The following is a 14,177-nucleotide window of genomic DNA, read 5'->3' on the forward strand; positions in this document are numbered from 1 at the left end:
CATTAGAAACAAGTCACTAAATATAGCCCCCACTGAAGGGGAGGGGAATTAAGCCCCACCTCCTGGGGGGGTAGTATCAAAGAACTTGTGGACACGTGTTAAGACACTACAGTAATGAATAATATTTTGGAAGAGATTCTTTGGGGCTATGCAACTATCTTGTTTCTCCTTTAAGAGACACCCACTAATTTTAGCATTCATCAATGGACTCCCCTATCACATGGAACATCATCTGTAGGGAAGATTTATGTATCTCCTCCAATTTATTTTCAATATTCAATATTCAATATTCAATCCATCCAGTTTCCTTGATACTTGAAAGCGAGCGTAGAACTACACAGCTTATATGGTGTGAACATGTGATTGCGAAAACCTTATGGCTTACATACTCTTTACCCATTGTATGGACAAATGAGTAGAATACTGGGGACAAAAAGTAAATGAATAATATGGCAATGGGGGTATGGGACGTTTTGGGTGTTGTTTTTACTTTTATTTTTATTCTCATTTTATTCTTTGGAGTAATGAAAATGTTCAGAACTTGATTGTGGTGATTGATGCACAGCTATATGATGACACTGTGAACAATTGTTGTACACTTTGAATGATTGTATGGTATGTGAATATATCTCAATAAAATTACATTAAAAATACTCAATAAATATTGCAATTGTTTATTTTTATTGTTCAAATTGTTCCAGCTTTGTCATTAGAAGCTCTTTCAGTGGGCCCCTTTTAAGTTGACATGCTCTCTCTCTCTCTCTCTTTTCACACTTCTTTACTTTTGCCATTACAAGCCCATCTTGTATTTTCCCTAGAACCAATCATTTTTCTAAGGAGCTCTGGTTCCTTTTATTGGAGAATGGTATATAGAAATCAAGATCTGAGTTCTAGGTATGTTCATTGGTACTAGCTTCAGGCCCTCCCGGTGGACAGAGCTAGGACATGTATACATGTGTTTATCTATTTGTATATATATATATATTAAAATATACATGAGTTCATCCTGTTATCGCCGACTCTAATCCAACACCACTGGTTCATTTTAGCCTTTTCCACTTGCTGACTGTAACTTCTTTCTCTTGTACTGAGAATCCTGGTTCTTATTATCTGTAATATATTTACTTATTTGTTCAATCCTAGTATACATGTAAAATAGTTTCAGGATTGCCAACCCATACTGCTGTGAGAGAGAAATTTGCCATCTAGAGTGTAATGTTTGTATACAGTTCTTTGTGTCTCTAGCCTTATAGTTTTCATTCAAATCACAGTTTTCCAAAGTTACTTATGGTCAGCTCCTTTTTACCCCACCCCCTTGAGTGAGGCGATGTCACAGGTTTGCAATACAATTAGATTCATTTCTCACTGCCTGCATTCCATTCTAGGTTTATCTGTCATCCTGGTTAATTTTTAAAATATTTCACGCAATAAAAATCACTTTCTGTGGTGTAAAGTTATTGTTTCAACAAGTGCATAGTCATGTATTCACCACTGTGGTATCTTCAGAACAACCCCATCACCCTAAAGATTCCCTTCTACAAGCCCTTTGCAGTAAACTTCTCCCCTCTCCTCCAACCCTTCGTAACCATTGATCTGTTTTCATCCTCTATAGTTTTGTCTTTTCCAGAATGTCATATACATCTTGCAATATGTTGACTTTTAGGTCTAATTTCTTTCATTTGGCAAAATGCATTTACGATTCATCCATGTTACTGTGTGGCTCAGTATTCATTTATTTTTACTGTGGAGTAGTATTCCATTGTATGGATATACCACAGTCTGCTTATCCATTCATCTGTTGAAGGACATCTAGGTTGTTTCTAGTTTTTGGCAATGTTGAATAAAGCTGCCATAAACATTCAAACATGGAATTTTGTGTGAACATAAGTTTTCATTTCACTTGGATAAATACAGAGTAGTGTAATGGCTAAGTCTTATAAGAGTACATTTAACTTTATAAGAAAGTGCCAAGCAATTTCCCAAAGTGGTTGTTATGCTTTGCAATCCCATCAGCAATGAATGAGTGTTTTTGTTGCTCCATATCCTCACCAGCATTTGGTTGCTCACACTCTTTTTAAAGCAAAAACTCTCCCCCACACTGTGACATCTTCCATCCTGTTGGCCTGTGCCTAGAGTAAAAGATTAGATGCAGTCTTATTTTTTAATGCACTTTTATTGAGATACATTTACACACCATATAATCCATCCAAAGTATACAATCAATCGCTCACAGTGTCATCATATAGTTAGATGTACTCTTGATTTGCAGTCTGCTGGGTATTAGTGAAGGTAATGATTTTAGACTACTTCATATTTCCGCTGTGTACTAGAACACTGACCCATTTTTAAATCTCTCAACAGTCCTATAAGGCAGGTTTAGCAAACATTCTTAGATTGGTACAACAATTAACAGCACCATGCTTGACGAGAACTCCCTTATGGCTTCCTCAAACTTCTGCTTTTGAGCAGCCTCTTAGCTTCCTACTCATCTTAGCCTCATTTTAATCCAAACGTATGAATCCACTGAAGTTCTAGAAGGCTCATGGGTGTTCACTAGACACTGTGGTGGTTATGGATCCGGCAGGATAAACCACTCCATGTGGCTTTCCAGCTGGGTGGCTAGGCCTTAACTCATCAGGAAGGAGCTGGGTGCCAGTTCCCTCTTCAGAGTCCCTGCCTCCTAACTTGGCAGCTGGTACATTCTCATAGTCATTAGAGTCCTCATTTGACATCCCTTCTCCATGTTTCATCTGACGATCCCCATTCTGTGCTGATGGCTGAAAGGCCATGTAATCCCCTATACCCAGGACCCTCCCTGATTGCATGACAGGTTGCACATGGGTCCCTGGACCATCAGTCCTACCCGGTACGTGGTCTGTGCTTGAGAATGTCACCTCTTCTTCCTTCTGGTGCTGGCTTCCATTGGGGTCTGCTGATGGGACATTTTCGTAATCTCTATAGTCCTGAAAAGCCACCCAGGGCTGCTTCTCCTGGAAGTCTCTGAGATCCAATTCTGACATGTTAACATAGTCATTTGAAAGCTGGGAAGAACCTTCTCCATCGCTGAGTTGGTTATTGCCCTCAGTTCTGGGAGACCAAAAACTGGTGCAATCACAGGCATTGCCACATCCCTCATCTCTTTCCTCAGCAAATTCCAGTTCCTGTGTTCTTGGGAGAACAAAGGGATTCCCAGGAGAGCTGTTGGTGGTGGCTGAATTTTCAGCCACCTCTTCTGCTCTGGGGACATTGACATAATCTCTCGAATCCTCTGAGGAAATGCTGGAGCAGTCTCTGGAAGCTCTGACATTGACATAGTGTGCTGAGGGAGTGAGGTCCCCACACACCTGGGGCACCGAGGCATTGTCGTAGACACCCACCGTGTACCCTGCCGCACAGATATGAGTTCTGTACACCTGGGCGGCACTGCCTACGTGTGAGGGCTGTGGGGAAGAAGAGAAAGCCAGTGATGGGGCGGAAGGCAGAAATGTGGGCAAAGCCTTTCTTTTTCCCTGCCCAATACTGCTATCTCATAATTCCTTCATTTGGTTCTCCACTTTGGAGAAAAGCTCTAAATCAGGGGTCACAAAATGCAAGTCTTTAGATGCCAGATAGGTACCAGCGAAGTGGTCTGAGTTTAAGAAAAGCAACAGTGTAAATGTGATGATAAATGGCAATTTGTTTTTGGCCATAGTGTGGATGTTCAGTGGGGAGCTCAGGGAAGTATTATAAACCAGAAGAGCCTGTCTCTTCCGAGTGGACTGAAAGACAATACAGAATAGTGGCTAAACGTGCGGGTGTAGGGTCAGGCTGAGGAGTTCAAGTCCTAGCTTCACCACTTACATGCCAGGTGAGTTTGGACAAGTTACCTAATCTCTCTGTGCCTTAGTTTCCTAATTCATAAAACAGGGATAATCATATCTACATCATAAGGTTTTCATGAGGGGTAAATAGATTATTACATGTAAAGTGTTTAGAATAGATCCTGGCATATAGAAAACACCTTAACAATGCTTGCTATTTCTATAAAAGGGGGAGCTGGCACACAGACTCTGCTGAATACTGCCATTTACAGAGCTGGTCTGATGTTTCCAGAACTTGTGAATTTTTCAAGAAGAGCTGGAACGAGAAATCTCTTAGATTTTTAACTGTTGTCAATTAGTCCAAAAAGTTCTTAAAACATCATATAAAGTCCAAACTAATTGTTAAATTGTACTTGGAAAGTTGTCACTTCTATGTATATATGTTATATTCTATAATAAAAAATATGATTAAAAAAAACACTATATAGAGTCTAAACCAAGCATGCTTATGGGCATGAATCAGTTTGGGACCTAAATTCTAAATGCAAAATCCCTTCAGGTCCTACCCAAATCCTGGAACTAGCTTTGGCAATGGAATTTCCTCTTGCCTGCCCTTTATCAGCTGCTCAGACATGCTACCCCAGGAAGTCTTAAGAGGCAGGAGGAAAAGGAGGAGGAGGAAGCAAAGGCATAGAGGTGGAGGTGGCTGCAGAGTAATTGAAATTTAACCTCTGGGTAATGAGAGGCTGGCTGGCTAACAAAATCATCAGTGACAACGTCACTGCACTTACCCTAGGATCACAAAACAGAAGAGACTGATTTTTTAACAAACAAAGAAGAACTTATCTATGAAAATGAGCATCCTGATCTCCAAACTGTTCCCTTTACTGTACATGGTGCCTCTGCACAAAACTATTGCTCGACTCCTCCTTGGAAGCTGCCTTCAGGGCCAGATCATAAGACATGGGCTTATTGTTATTAATTATAACATTCCTTTTGTAGCCTCAAAAGTATCCCCAGTCTGATCAAACATTTTATATATCAGCATCAGTGCCGAATGACTTATAAATATTTCTATAATTGAGGATACTTGAAACAATATAACATAAGCCCTAGAAGTAATTCCCAAAGCAGGGTTTTAAATGTGTTTGGAGCACTGACAACGTTGTTGGAATATTTGTGTACCCTCTGGAGGTGATTACCTGGCAGAGGACATGCTCATTTGGATAAGCAGGTTAGCTTGCCTTTAATAGAGCAATTGGTTTCAGTCCTAGAATCATGTATTTGAATACATGTGACCTGATGCTTTTCTTAAAAGCCCAAGCACCTGCTTCTGTCTTTCTTAATTTTCCTTCTTGGGCAGTAGGGAAGTCCTGAGGTTAATCTTCCCAATTTAGAAATAGGGCTGCAGAGTGAGTGCCAAAGGGCATGTTGATTGTCTGCGGTGAAAGCAGATCCAGACTTAGAATGCTTTCGCCTCAGTTCTTCTGCCAGAGACATATCCTTTCCCCCAAGGAGGTTGTCTTTTCCCTTAGGTCTTACCACATGCTCAGGGGAAAGGCTGTCAGAATTTCTGGAGAGGAGGCTCTCAGTGCTGAAAACACGGATACTCCTTGACTGGTGTCTCCCTGAAAGGTAGAGAACAAATCCTGAGGCTAGTTGGCCAGTCATCTGAGGACTTCTGCCTAAACAATCCCTGCACCCAGGGTGAAACTGGGTGTGTGTGGGTGCCTGGCATTTCCAGTCTGCGGCCTGGGGTTCTGTGGAGAGAGGGCCCGTGCCCCAGTGACAGGAGACCTGGTCCCTCCCTCAGCTTCTGCGGTGCTGGAGGACTCCAGCAGAGGGCTTCTGGGGACTGCCCTCCCGGCCTCTAGTCCTGGCGGCCATGCTCTCCTGCATGGCTTCTCTCTACCTAGACACTCCCGTCTTTCCTCTGCTACCTTACACCAAGGAAACACAAAATCCCCAACCCAGGGGAGCCTCTGCTTCCTTTTTAGAGCCCTCCAGGTCCCCCACTGGAGCTGCATCTTACAGTCCGTCTGTCCAATCTCCTCGGTGCTCTCCGAGAGGCAGACAGGTCTGCAAATTCAGAGAAAGCTGTTCCCAGGGGTGAGTGGTGCATCCTGGGGACAGGAGAGTGTCTGGACCCCACTAGTTAGAGAGAAGAACTTACCCAGCTCTTCCTGCCGCCGAGGCAAGAGGTCATAAATATTTTTGGCTCGTTGTCTGGGTCGAGGCAGGGTCAGCAGGGGCATGAGGGTAACTTGGAGGTAAGGAACTGGTCCTGCAAGGCAGTGAGTAAGAGGGGGTCGCTGAGGGGTCGGCTGCACAGAATGAAAATGTTCCCCACTCTCTCCATAAATCATAAAAAAAAATACATTTTCAGATTTAACCAGTCCCATTTGATCTAGAAGAATAGGGAAATCGGTGGACAGAAGCCACAAAGGAAAACTGGGGCGAAAGGATACCGGGCCGATGACTTTCCAAATGGAATTCAAATCAGCACTCAGTATTTTGGTGCCATGGGTCAGTATCTTGAGTGAGACGGATAAGAACAGAGAACCCATGTGACATTAGAAAGGAGGACTCCCCAGTGCAATAGTTTATCCCTGGAAAACAACCTGGTGAGGGAGAGTAGAAAGCCAAAACAGGGCTTTCAATGTCAAATTTGATCATTACTCATAGAGTGTCTCAACTCAGGACAAAGGACTCACGCTTCCATTTATTCCAGTTCCTCAGGATGCAGAAAACCGCGATGACCAGGAAGATGGCGAGGAGGGCAGCAAACCCGGAAAAGATGCCGCTGCTCTGGTCTTTCTCTCTAGGGGGAAAACCAAGCTCTGTGCCCCCACCAGAGGAGGGTGAGTGAAGGAACGCCAAGGCGGGACAGGTGGTGCGGCAGAAGAGAGGGGCACCCTCTGAATCGGGACTCAGTGGATAGATGGATTTAGACAAGGGAGAAAGGGAACTACCCCCTGTGAATGCCTACTTTGCACCAGGGGTTTGCATGTGAAACTTGTTTAATTTGTGTAGTAATCCTTTCTCCCTTTGTGCTCAAGGAGCCTGAGATTTAGACTCAGAGAAGTACAGTAACTTATCAAAGATCACACAGCTACTAAGTAGCAGAGATGTCTCAATAGACTGTAACTCTAGATCCGTTTGGGTCCAGAGATCATGCCCCACCCCACCCTGCCCCACTGTCCTCCAGACTTGGAAAGTTAAGTCTGTCTGCTCATGCGCCCCCCGTGCTCCTGGACTTCCTGGTTTGCATGGAAGAATGGATCACCCAATTCACACATAGGGAGTGGCTCTGTGACAGAGTCCAGCTTGAGTGAACTTGAATAACCCCCACGGCACCAACATGTGGGGCTGGTCTCCAAGCAACACTTGGCTGTTGTGTGAAATGTTACCAACACAAATGTACCGAACAGTTCTGTGCTACTTTGCAATTCCCTGGCAGGGCTGGAGATACTAATCTGCTTTGCTTTGGTGTTGAAATGCAGCAGATGAGCACAACCCCAGGAGGCTATGCCTACTGTAACAGGAAGCAGCCAAGTGAGGTAGAAACGAATTCAGTAGCAGTCTTACTACCCTCAAAGTATCAGAAATCAGGCCACCTGCCAGGGAACCCCTGGGAGAGTTTTTGCCCTCCTGAGTTCTAGGCTTGCTTATCCAACTTTCTCCTGGGCATTTCTGCTAGACAGCTAACAGACATCTCAAGCCGAATATGTCCAAACCAGATCTCCTGTTCTCCCTGGGAGCTTGCTCCTCCCCAGTGTCACCTATCATCTGCTGGATCAAAACTTTGCGGCCATCCTCGATGGCTCTTTTTCTTTCATGTCCCACTTTCAGTCGACCTGCAAATTCTGTCTGCCTACCCTGGGCATCATCACAAGCTCTTCCACTTCTCACTCCCTCCTCTGCCCCCACCCTGGTCCAAGCCACCAGGGGTTTCTTACAGACCTTGGCAACCCCTCCCTCGCTGGGCTCCTTGCTTTCACTCTCTCTCCCCAACCTACTCCCTTCACACATGGGCAGGCGTGGGCGTGATCCTTCTAAACAATAAATCAGACTGTGTATCTCCTCTGCTCACAACCCTCCGTAGCGTCTCATCGCACTTGGAATAAAATCCATAGCCCTGACCTGGTGGCTCCATATTATCTGGCCTCTGCCTACCTTCCAACCTCATTTCTTCCCACTTGCCAACTGATTCCTGCACTTAGACCCCAGGACGCCTTGTGGTTCCTTGCTGGTGCCAGGCACAGCCCCATAGCCCCGGGCCTGCTGCAACCTCTCCCCCCTCCCAGGAGCCCTCCTCTCCCAGCTTTGGGCGTGCTCATTCCCTCAACCCATTTGGCTCTCTTCTGAAATGTTACCTCCTCAAGCATGTCTTCCCTGCCCACACCTTATTACTCTTAGTCTCCTTTTCCTGCTAGATTTTTTCTTCATAGCACTTATGACTGATTAATATTATACATTTAAATATTCACTGGTTTATCTGCTTATCATTTGCCTCCCCCACTTGACTGTCAGCTTCTGGATTCAGATATTTCCTGAAGTCTATCCTGTTCACCTGATACCAGGAACAGTGCCTGGTGCTTAGCAGGGGCCTGATGAATATTTGTTAAATGAATGAGTGAGTTTATTAATAAATGAATGAATATAGAAATACTTTGGGGGGCTGCAGGGCTCTGACAACTTTCATGTTCATGTCCACCTGTGAGTGGAATGTATTTGTCATGGTAATAACAGTTATTTCCAAAAACCATGACAATTTTAAAATTTATTGTCATTGGATTCAGTTATCATAGCTCTGAAATTTATACCTATGATGTTACTAAAGTTTCAAGTACTGACGGGTATTTTATTTTTCATTTGTATGAGACTGAAAGCTTTAGCATTGAAATTTACATCAGAAATTACTTCTGTGAGATTTTATGTCCTAAAGACATGTCTTTATTACATCTATTATTACATTTTTCATTCATGGCAGGTCTTTAGGACCTAAAAGCATATCCTTGGGGGAAGCGAGCCTTTTGTCTCCATCATGGTGGGACCTAAGATACGAAAGACTGAGGACAGTGATCAGTGTCTCTAAGAAGCAAGAAATCGAGCCAGGCCAGGCAGCTGGCTCCAAGGAAGTCCTGTGTGAGCACAGCTTTTCCTCTCCCCTGACAATCCCTTCTCTCCTCAGCAAATCTCCCTTCCCTCCCAGCGTCTCTGAGCAAACTTCTTTGGACCTAGAATTTGTTTGTCTCTGTGGACCTGAGCCTGGTTGTGAGGTGGCCGCACAGCTGTGTTAGAAGCCCTCAAGGTCAGATCGGGGCCCTGTGTCTACGTCAGGTATGGTGGAGTTGACCTCCCTGAGCCACTCACCCGTCCAGGCTGCCAGGAGTTGCCCATCGAGTGCTAGGCTCCAAGGCCCCTCTGATTTCTGAAAGGGTTGGGGTAATGACATCCATTGTCACAGGGCTCAGCTTCTCCTCTTAAGTCTTCTCTTGATCATAATCAGCTAGCCAACATGTCTGTCACTTTTCCTGGCTATTCCTAAATTGCTGACTCCCCGGAGAGAAGGCAAATTGGTTTGTGTTCTGCATATAGTCCTGTGGGGGTATAACCACTTTGTTAGTAATAACATAAGATTGACAGAAATTCTCGTCTCCATTTCTTCCAAGTACTCCCTAACTCATAAGCTTTTACTCTCAAGATTTCTTCTTCTTAAATCTTTATTCATGAAAGTCCCTCAAAAAAAAAAAAAAAAGAAACTTTTTGGTTTATATTTCTTTCTAAAGCTCACAACCTTTCTTTCTAGAACTTTCTTTCCCCCAACCAATTCCCCACCCCATCCCTGCTACTGAAATGTCAGGCTGAGTTGACCCAACAGACAAAAACAACAGGTTGGTGCTACCTGGAAGAGGCTCTGATGGCCACTGCAGGAGGTGAGGTCTCATCCCAGTGCTGGGCCCGTAAAGCAGGTGGCTCACGGAGAGTCCGTGGTCTCTGCCTTCTGGTGGAAGCATGAGGGGCACAGAGGGGGGGCCTGCCCGGAGCCCCGGGAGAGGCTCCGTGGGCTGCTCATTCCCCTGCTCTTAAGCAGCGAGTAAGAGAGTCAGAATGGAAACAGAGAGTCAGTTACAGGAAGCGACACCACCAATGTGCTAATGAAACATGGGGCACAGGAAATGCGGCTCAGCTCTTAATAAGATAGCAGAAAACATGTCTTCCACCCACCCTGGGCTTGCCAGGCGCTCTTTGGTCTGTGATGAGTGTGATTAGAAGCACAGCAGGATTTGCGATTGCTCACCCTGGGTTTCTGAGACATTTAGAGTTCTGTAACCTCCAGGTTTATATATATATATATATATATTTAAAGTAGATCTAAGGAGCACAGGAGGATGCTTTTTAGAAACAAGTGCAGATCTCTGGCATCCCCTTTCTGATTCAGTGGGTGGAGGATGCAGAGGCGGCTAGCTAAATGGCTTTTTCAGTAGACGCTTCCCAGGTAATTTTGATGGAAACGGTCTGTTTTTCACATTTTGAGAAACATGCTCTGGAGATTATTCCAAGAATGGAGCTAATTCTGGGTTCTCAGGCCCTTGGAGGCCACTTCTCCCAAGCCCTGCTCTCAGGGGTTCCTGCCCTCAGGGCTCCTGCCTGCTATCCCTGTTCTCAGGGGTCTTGATGAAAATCTATCACAGTCTTGCTTATCGGACACCTGTCCCAGAAGCCGCATAATTCATCCCAGGTGTCCACCCAATGCACCAACTTCAAAGATGTTTCAAAATTTGTCTCTAACTGTCTTACCCTCTTCTCTCCACCCATCTCTTCTCTGCATCCTGGGAGAGCTCCAAGAGAAGTGGCGCTAAGACTATTGTGAGGATGTGAAGAAGAGCCTTCTTCATCCCCAGTAGATGTCAAGGTCCTCCACTTCCCTGAGAAGTCTGCCCCTGCCCTGCATCCAGGCTCCCATAGGCCCCCTGTGATGGTTTGTAGCTGTATCTACCCCAGAAAAGACCACGTTCTAAAATTTAATCCATTCCTGTGGGTGTAGACCTATGTAGGTGGGACCTTTTGATTAGGTTATTTCAATCGAGATGTGACTCACCTAATTCAAGGTGGGTCTTAATCCTCTTACTGGAGTCCTTTATAAGAGGACAAAAGACAGAAAATACACAGGAAATAGCCCCAGAGGACCTAAGAGAGCCAGAGAAACTGAGAGAGAAGGATGCACAGACACTCAGAGAGGAAGCCACTGAAGCCAGAAGCTGGAAGCAACAAAACCTGGGAGAGAAGAGAGAGACCAGCAGAAATCGCCATGTTCCTGGCCATGGACAGAGAAGTTGAGGATCGCCTGTAGCCACTCTTCGCGGAGAAGGTATCATCCTGTTGATGCCTTAATTTGGACATTTTTCATAGCCTCAGAACTGTAAACTTAAAAGTTAATAAATCCCCATTGTAAACCCCATTTCTGGTATATTGCACTTCTGTCAGCTTTAGCAAACTAAAACACCCACCCCCCCAGGGTCTGCAGATTGGCCGTGGCAGGCTCTCCTGAGGAGTTCTGCCATTCTGGGGCCTCCTGCCTCCCTCTGAGGAGCCTTGACTGGCAGGAAGCAATGAAGACTCAGAGGTGGCTGGTCCTAGTGCTGGAACCTGGGTCTCTGTCGACTTCTGTGGATTGGGCATGAGGAAGAACTAGGACTTCTCCCAGGGACAAAAGCCATTGTTCCATCACACTGGTGGCTGGAACTGGTGGATGAGAGCAGCTTCCCCAGGCCCGTCTTGAGCCATTGGAGCCAGGTCTGGTAAAAGACTGTGTGTGACCCCGAACTTGAAAGAAAGAACAGGGGAAGGGCGGGTAGAACCAAACCTCAGAACCACATCTCCTCCCACTTATTAGAAGTCTGATTGCTACTTAAATTTTTTTTTTTCTTTTTTTGAAACAACTTTCCCCTGCATGTGACCATTTCAGGGCTTCCCTTCTCTTATCTACCCAGCCTGCTCCAGTCAGAGTAATTGTCCCTCTGGTCTTCTGGTCTCTCCAGCATCCAAACTCCCTCTTCAAAAGAGGCTATCCAGGTCTCCTGCTTCCAGGCCAAAGGCTTGGCTGATCTCTCCGTCCTGTTCTCCTTTCCCTCACAGTAGGGCAAAACCCAGTGAAACCAACAAATTAAAGCAAAAAGTAGTGTCTGAAATTATGAATCATAACAGTGGAAGAAAATCACTCTTTCCTGGGATACACCTGTTTGTTCTAGTGTTTCCTTTTAACCACTTTTAATAATTTTAAGGGTTGAGTGTGATGTATGATTATAAAGTACTAAGATTGCCAGAGAGGGGCTTGACACTAATTCAATGATGTTGTTAATGCCAAAAACCTTTCCAAAGTCCTTTGAGAAGACAGAAATAGTGGTTAAGAGTTCAACCTGAATTCAAATCCTAAATTACTAGCTGTGCAATTGTGGGCAGGTCATCTAATCTTTTGGGTATTTTCTTGGAAGTAAAATGACAATAATAATAGTACTAACCTAATGCTGTTTTGTGAGAACTAATTGGGATAACAATGAAAAATGTTTTTTTTTTTGTAAAAATTAAGAAAAACTGCTTGGCTTAGGAGTTGATGTATTAGCTTCCTGGCTACTAAAACAAATACCATACAAAAGGTTGACTTAACAACAGGAATTTATTGGCTCATGGTTTCAGAAGCTAGAAGCTTTGCTTCCTCCTGGGTCCAGCATCTTCTGGCTGGCCAGCAATCTATGGAGTTCTGTCATGTGATCTTTTCTGTCACATTTTCCGTCACACGACAATACACATGGCGGCGTCTTCTCCACTGCCTTCCAGTCTCTGGCTGCTCCCCATGGCTTCTCTCTCCATCTGACTTTCACTCTGCTTATAAAGGACTCGAGCCATCTGGGTTAAAGCCCAACCTGATTGAGCTGGGCTACACCTTAACTGAAGCAAAATCTTGAGGAGCTCTTGTTTACAGTGGGTCCACACGCACCAGAATGTGAAACCAAGCCCAAGAACATGTGCCAACTGGGGTACACAATTTAAACCACTGCAGCTGGCATATGCAAAAGCTATTAAATGGAGACTGCTGTTAGATTATTATGACATTTGTCTTATTTCTTTACACTGAATAAAGTGCCTCCTTTGGCTTTTCCCTTTTCCTCCCTCAATGCTTACTCTGCCTGCCTTCCATTTGTTACCTTATTCTTTCAACACATATTTATGAGAAGTCTCCTACCTCAGGACACTAGGCACTAGGTTTGTAAACAAAACGGAAGAGGTCCCTGCCCTCGGGGAGTGGCCAGTCTTGGCTCACCACCCCCCTTGCAGGCATGCTGCATTCCAAGCAAACCCAGTCATTGTCACTTTTGCACTCTGAGGCTTTGCACAAGTTCACTCAATTTGACAGCAGTTTTTCTCTTGTTAAATTCTAGTAAAATCACATTCTAAAGTTTATCCTGGGGGTTCAGGGGAAGGGGGAGGAGAGATGAATGGGTGGATCACAGGGGCATTTTGGGGGCAGTGAAACTGTTCTGTATGATACTGTAATGGAGGATGAGTCACATTATGCGTTTGTCAAAACCCACAGAACCAACCATACAATACAAAGAGTGACCCCAATGTAAACTGTGACCTTTAGTTATTAATAATGTATCAATATTTGTTAATCAATTGTAACAAACATATCACACTAACGCAAATGCTAATAATAGGGAAAACGTGTGTGTGTGTGTGTGTGTGTGTGTGTGTGTGTGTGCGTGGCAGGGAGGTGGTTCTATAAATCTGAAACTGCTCTAAGAAATAAAGTCTATTTTTAAAAAAGTTGTTAAAAAAAGTTTATCCGGTATGACTCCTGGGGATGAATCTGGACCCAGCATTGTGGGATTGAGGACATCTTCTTGACCAAAAGGGGGGTGCGAAACGAAATGAAATAAAGCTTTAGTGGCTGAGAGATTTCAAATGGAGCTGAGAGGTCACTCTGGTGGACATTCTTACGCACTATAAAGATAACACTTTTTAGGTTTTAATGTATTGGAATAGCTAGAAGTAAATACCTGAAACTACCAGACTCCAACCCAGTAGGCTTGACTCTTGAAGATGATTGTGTAACAATGTAGATTACAAGGGGTGACAGTGTGATTGTGAAAATCTTGTGGATCACACTTCCTTTATCCAGTGTATGGATGTATGAGTAGAAAAATGGGGACAAAAACTAAATGAAAAATAGGGTGGGATGTGGGGAATGATTTGGGTCTCTTTTTTATTTTTATTTTTTATTCTTATACTGATTCTTTCTGGTGTAAGGAAAATGTTCAAAAATAGATTGGGGTGATGAATGCACAACTATATGATGGTGCTGTGAACAGT

At 44.3% G+C, this 14,177-nt stretch overlaps 1 protein-coding gene across 2 annotated transcripts; it reads right to left on the reverse strand.

The window, feature by feature from the left end:
- Window positions 1-683: 683 nt before the first annotated feature.
- Window positions 684-9,934, reverse strand: LAX1 (lymphocyte transmembrane adaptor 1). 2 transcript variants are annotated; one of them, XM_037824994.1, is made up of 6 exons: window positions 9,709-9,934; window positions 9,177-9,403; window positions 6,515-6,621; window positions 5,974-6,084; window positions 5,343-5,428; window positions 987-3,440 (listed from the first exon to the last, which is right to left on the reverse strand). In XM_037824994.1, the coding sequence occupies exons 2-6, from the start codon at window positions 9,260-9,262 to the stop codon at window positions 2,541-2,543; spliced, it is 1,290 nt and encodes a 429-aa protein (XP_037680922.1). In that variant the 5' UTR covers window positions 9,263-9,403; window positions 9,709-9,934; the 3' UTR covers window positions 987-2,540. The 2 variants fall into 2 exon arrangements, with proteins under 2 accessions (XP_037680923.1, XP_037680922.1); XM_037824995.1 differs by lacking the exon at window positions 6,515-6,621 and having other exon boundaries at window positions 684-3,440; window positions 9,709-9,933.
- Between the last annotated feature and the right edge of the window lie 4,243 nt (window positions 9,935-14,177).

This window comes from Choloepus didactylus, chromosome 2 (genome assembly GCF_015220235.1).
Source record: "Choloepus didactylus isolate mChoDid1 chromosome 2, mChoDid1.pri, whole genome shotgun sequence".
NCBI lineage: Eukaryota > Metazoa > Chordata > Mammalia > Pilosa > Megalonychidae > Choloepus > Choloepus didactylus.